Raw genomic sequence first — 6,080 nt, forward strand, 5'->3', positions numbered from 1 at the left:
AATAATGTTACATGTTTATCCACGTACGACATTAAAATAGGGTAGCTGAGAGATAGACATAGAGGTAGAGCAATGTCACAATAATTAGGGTTACAACTTACAAAGCGTGACATCCCCAACCACCATATTCCAAGTCTTTAAATAATGTCTCAAAATTGATCTGAGCATCATTAATGCTGACTTTGAATTTATGAATCTTCTATATGTCACACATTTATCATGCATGGTTCATGAGGCATGGCATGGCACAATCAGGATATGTTGTTATTTGGGAATTGGCCTCAAAATCATATAATAGGCACAACACCTTGTTGCCATATCAATCCTAATATGTTAGGTTTATATTAAAATTAATTATTAGTATAAAATATATATTAAAATATAAAATTATATTAAAAATAAATTAAATTATATATATTCACATTCGATTTAAGGGACTAAAATGAGTCATTTAGTGTGCAAGTTCATGGACTAATTTGGTACATCTACAAGACGATAATATAATATTATGATACGTGGTATAACGTGACATGTGAACGAATAGAATTGTGACATGTGGCACAACTGTCTATATGAGTATGTCACGTATCATAGATCAATTCATCATCATATTATTACATACGGCCAGACCATAAAGTGACACGTGTCACTAATGGTTAGGGATGTCAATGGGGCAGGGTGGGGGCGGGGGATGCCTCCCTGCTCCCCATCTTCGCCCTCAGATTTGCTCCCCATCCCCGCCCCATTCCCCGCCGTGGGGGAATATTGCTCCCCATCCCCATTCCCCACGGGGCCCCATTCCCCGCGGGGACCCCATTCCCTATGTACATAATAGTTCTAACTAATTATTAATTTTCATATGAATAGAGCTACAAGTATCTATCTTATACAAAAACTGCAAGATTTTATACAAAAAAGTCTAAATGACACAATGGTGACTTCTTTCGAAATAACGCAATGGGGACGCAACGACGAGCCAAAGGAAAAAGTAGTAGACGAGATGGGAGACGCGGCAACAGAGAGGAGAATGGACACGACGGCAGAGTTACGAAAAGGAACGCCGCAAAAAGAAATTACGACGCGGTAAGGGTGATGGCACGGTGAGGTGTGACGATGCGGTGAGAAGGGTGACGAGGGGGTGGCTGCAGAGAGGTTGGATGAAGTATGGACTGCCTTAGGAATCTCTGAATTGAAGAAGGGTTATGCAAATAAAGATTAGGAGTTTTGGGTTTTTATATATATGTGTGTGTGAGAAATGTCTGAAAAACATATATGAGAAATAAACTATTAAGGATAATTCAAGGAATTCATACATTTCGGGGAATAGCGGGGACGGGGCGGGGATCCCCACTCAGGTCCCCGCGCTTGCTTCGGGGGAATTTCGTCCCCCATCCCCATCCCCGCGGGGAAAATTCTCCACAATCGGATCTCCATTCGGGGCAGTCCCCGCAGGGATCCCCGCGTCTCGGGGAATTTTGCCATCCCTACTAATGGTCCACGTCACCAAATTATGTCAACACACTATTAACAAAAAGGATAATGTTAGGTAGACAAAAAAAACAGTCAGAACTTGTCTTATTTAGCATTAATTAATTGTCGCAACAATTAATGAATGCTAAATAAGGCAAGTTATGATAGTTTTTGGCTGATTTTCTTTGGTTACTAAACATTTTCGTAACAAAAAAATAGGTTAAAAACTAATGTAGTATACTTTTGCTAAACTCAAAAAAGTCATTAGTGCAATTAAAATCTTAGCAACAATTTTAATACACAGATAACAATCTCATAAACCATTTTGGGACTTAACTGGTTAAACACTTTAATTAATGAAATAATGCATAGTGAAATCCTTCAATCTTTAAAGAGAAGGATCGAACTATAAGATTCCAAATTACTGAAACTTTAACCATAGCAATTAAGAAACCTATATATGCGCAGCGTGCACGTGGTAAGTTATTCTAGCAGTTCTGACCAATTGTTTAATTACAAGACGACATTGCAATCAGATTTTAACCGTTATCGGTTGCAACTTGCAAGCGCCAAGTACATCAAGATACGGTTTGCAATTAAACTGTCAATTAGCAAATTCCGATGTTTTTGTCGGCAGCATCACCTGCGGATCTCTGATCACCCCATCAATAATCTTTTTAAACAAATATAAAAACCCTTAATTATTAAAAGAAAATATTTTACAAAACGTGAGATCCAGGGGGAAAAGGAAAGGTTCCTTTTTTAAATTGTTTATTTTAGGAAGCTGCCATGCATGATTTGCATGAAGCTGAGTTCTGTGAATAATGCTTTCAGCTAGCTTATAAATCAAAACCCTGAGACCAAGGAGTTATGAGACCGGCCAACATTGAACTATATACATAGTACATTCGTGAAGGGATGATTCAGGAAAATTTAATCAAAGCACTGAGCAGCATTCCTTCACACTGGTGAAAAAAAGAAAAAAAACTATTAGTAATAAAATAAGCCTCGAGTTTGAGCCAGCAAAATATGTGCATTGCTAGAAACTGCACAAGACAGCATCATCATCAATACCAAAACTTAGAACACCTTTTCAATACAGAAATGGCAGTGTCTGGTCTACCGTAATTGCAAGGAAGTTCTTGAAACATAAGATATGCACTACTAGCTCATCCCCTACACTTTTTCTCCCTTTTTGAATGTGCATTGTCCTTATCTGCGCTATAATGAGACAATCTACTTGGAGATTAATGTCTTCTGTGCTTGTGATGTTTTGAGTGTTTTCTACTCCGACTGCTTTTCTCTCGAGAAGACCCTTTCTTTCTCTCTTTTGACCTTGAACCATGTCGATCCCTTTCACTGGATGGATCGCTTTCTGTCCGCCTCCTATGTCGATGATGCCTGGAACGTTTTCTACTGCTTTCCTCTTCAGATGAAGAACCACTGCTATAGTCTCGGCGGTGTGTTGAAAGAGTTTTAGTTTTCCTGTACTCTTCATGTTTATCCCTGCTAGACTTACCTGAGCGTTTTCTCTTCCTTTCCTCTTCTGATGATGAACCACTGCTATGATCTTGTTCCCGGGGTAAAGGCGATTTGATTTTCATGTCATTTTTATATCTCTCCCCATTGGACTTACTGGATTTACTGTCATAGATTCCAGTAGCATTGATTTTTGTGCTACCACTCTCAAGCATATTTGCATGAATGACGTCACCTTTTGAGGGTCCACCCTCATATACAGTGTCCTGATCAGATGGCAAACCATGATTTGGTGGCATCTCACTGTTGTGTTCAACATTTAGTGTGTTTGTTCTTGAATGTTCGTTGATATTTTCTTCCTGAGAAGCAGTATTCCTGAATTTTTGTGAGGGGTAAGGCATATCAGGAGGAACCTCAAGCCCTAGTTCTTTACCCAATGATTCTAGAAAGTCACCAGCAATCAAACGACTCAATGCTGTATTGGCTACTTCAGCTTTCTTTTCTTGATTCTCCACTTTCTCAAGATTATTAGGGTCTTCACCTCCATCATCTGAATCATCAGAGAAAATAGCCTGCATATGTATAAATTTGTTAGGAACATGAAGCGTGAAGTGAGACATCATATAAGATATAACAAACAAGTAGCATATTACCTTGTACAGATCAACTGGCCTTTCAATGTTTTCAACTTCCACATCCCCTTCAGTTTCACTTTCAGCAGTACTTTTAGTTATGTCTTGATTAGCTGATTGTTGCACATACGATATGTTCTTAGAAAGAACAGGCTCTTCTATTTTGGCGCCTTTGGCCGAGTCTGATGTGAAAATCAATGAATCCAACTTGCTCCTACTCCGCGGAGCAGGTGCCGGCTGCAAAAGTGCAATGAAAGAACATGTCTAATCTTGAAACATGCTTTTGAAGTTCAGAACATAAATTTAAATGCTTGGCATGGAATTTGTTATTAAAAAACAGAAAAAAGGGAAAAAGTTTTGAAAATCAAACAAGAAAATTAATAGAAGAGTATACATAAATTGTGTACCTTCCCCATGTACGGATCAATGAGATCAAAACGCTTGCAGAGAAGTGCTGAAGGGCGCCATTGAAATTCTTCCCTTCTAGGGTACTTCTTCTTCTGCGCCAAATCTTCACTTTGCAGATCTTTCTTTGGCTGTTGGACATGATAAAATAACTTCAGCCAAAACTACAGGGAATGAAATGAAATGAACATCACCTTAGTCATACCTCTGCTTCTCCAGAAGTAAACTGCATAAGACCACCTGTGATGAAATCCATGGATGATGGAATGCCTAGATTGCTTTCCTTTCCCTCCTTTCCTTTTAATATTGCCTCAGCTGCAGCCTCAAAATCTAGTCTCTCTCGAGCACGAGCAGCTTCTGACATATCACCAGCTAAGCTTGATTTAGTAGATCGTAAACCCCCTCTATATTTGTCTTTGAGAAACTGCTCAAATCTTTCTTGTTTTGCAGGATCATGCTTGAAAGGCTTTTCAACATCTGGTAACTCACCCTGGTTCAAAAATGAGGAATAAATTTGAATAAAAACCCATGTCTTTTCTAAGCTATAATAAAAGGTTTACAAGTTACAACCCAGTGAAGGGATATGGGGCTATCCATGAGAGAGAAGACACAGAACAAAATCACATGATAGGTCTTGGTAGAATTCACACAGAAGACCAACATAACCTCTAGCCTAACGGCATGGCAGTGAACATTATGCCAATAGCCTGATGAGAAGCTTCAACTATTTGAGACCCTTATTGTTAATATCCTGGTGAATGAATTAATATTAACAGAAAAGGTCAAACCAAACCAGAAGCCACCTGGTTAACCAACCAAACTACTAGAAGCAAAATAGAATAGATTCCCTAACAATCAAATTAGGAGTTTAAATCAGAAAAATTGTGCTACTTACAAATGGTTCAGACTTTGTAAATGTATCCGTAAGATTAAACTGGAGATGAACATCTGTGGAAGCAACAGAAGATGATGGATCTTGCAAGCTTCTTTCTAGAGGTTTTTCCCCTAAGATCTGGCCTCGGCTCTCAGCTGTCAGCCTCTTTACATCAGAAGAAACCTTCCCATCCAAAAGTGGCTTAGTTTTGTCTTTGCATTTTTGTTGTGCCTCCCACAGTTTCCTTGCATAATAATCATGGCCAGTACCACCAGAGAGAAAACTAAACAACGGATTTGACTGATTCTTTTCTCTAGATATATCCTCATATAATTTACCACATCTAGCAACCAGATTTGCAACCCCCTCAATCAATATTTTTAGGTTGCTATCCTCAGGAGGTGGAATATCTGGAGGAGGTAGATCATAGTTCTTGTGATTAATCTCAAGAGGCCCGGAAAATGAATGGCGAGGCACAAAATCCTTGGGAATTGGAGGAGCCTCAAATCTAAAATACAATTTATACGCCAAGGTTACCAGTGGAATCATATTATGAAGACAATATAAAAAGACAGGCAAAATTGACCTAAGGCTCACACCCAAAAAAAAAAAAGGGTTACAAATAATTAAGATATTGGATTATAGACACTAAGCGTTACAAAAGTGACACAACAAAGATATAATAAAGAACTAAAAAAATAATAATAAACATATCAGCATTATAGTTTGGCAATAAAATTGCTTCACTAACCTTTCCATTTGATAGTCAGTATTGGATGCAACTCTAAAACCAGGTAGATTATCATGGTCCTTCTGATCCTTCTGATCCTTCTTTTTCTGATTTTCCAACCTCAACGTTGAAGGTTCTTCAACTTCTTGAACATATGTATCTTCAAATTCAAAACCTAAAAACGCATTATGCTAAATCAAGTTAACCTTTCGCCTATTTCCTTCATATGTTCCATATGAGAAATATTTTATACGCCTCAAAGCTAACCTCAAATTTATTTCTTTTAAAAAATTAACACAAAAACACATGTCTATGGGGGATGGTGGCAAAGAACCTTAACCCGAACCTAATCTAAAACATGAAAAGTTAAAAGCTCATTTGATAGTCAGAAGGCAGCACAAAGAGAATCCCTCAGTTAAATAATTTCCATCAATAGCTTGAAAAGTTAGAACTACTAACCAGTGGCATAGACATCCTCATCCTCAGCATC

General features: G+C 38.2%; 1 protein-coding gene across 1 annotated transcript in view; it reads right to left on the bottom strand.

Moving 5' to 3' along the window:
- The window catches only part of LOC107635156 (G patch domain-containing protein TGH), a gene marked incomplete in the record, with an annotated part of 6,969 nt that continues 3,172 nt past the window's right edge, over positions 2,284-6,080 (bottom strand). The window contains 7 exon segments of the mRNA XM_021124477.1: positions 2,284-3,521; positions 3,603-3,818; positions 3,989-4,138; positions 4,192-4,476; positions 4,882-5,368; positions 5,612-5,765; positions 6,050-6,080. Of these exon segments, the coding sequence (XP_020980136.1) occupies positions 2,718-3,521; positions 3,603-3,818; positions 3,989-4,138; positions 4,192-4,476; positions 4,882-5,368; positions 5,612-5,765; positions 6,050-6,080 (2,127 nt within the window).

This window comes from Arachis ipaensis, chromosome B01 (assembly GCF_000816755.2).
Source record: "Arachis ipaensis cultivar K30076 chromosome B01, Araip1.1, whole genome shotgun sequence".
Classification (NCBI taxonomy): Eukaryota; Viridiplantae; Streptophyta; class Magnoliopsida; order Fabales; family Fabaceae; genus Arachis; species Arachis ipaensis.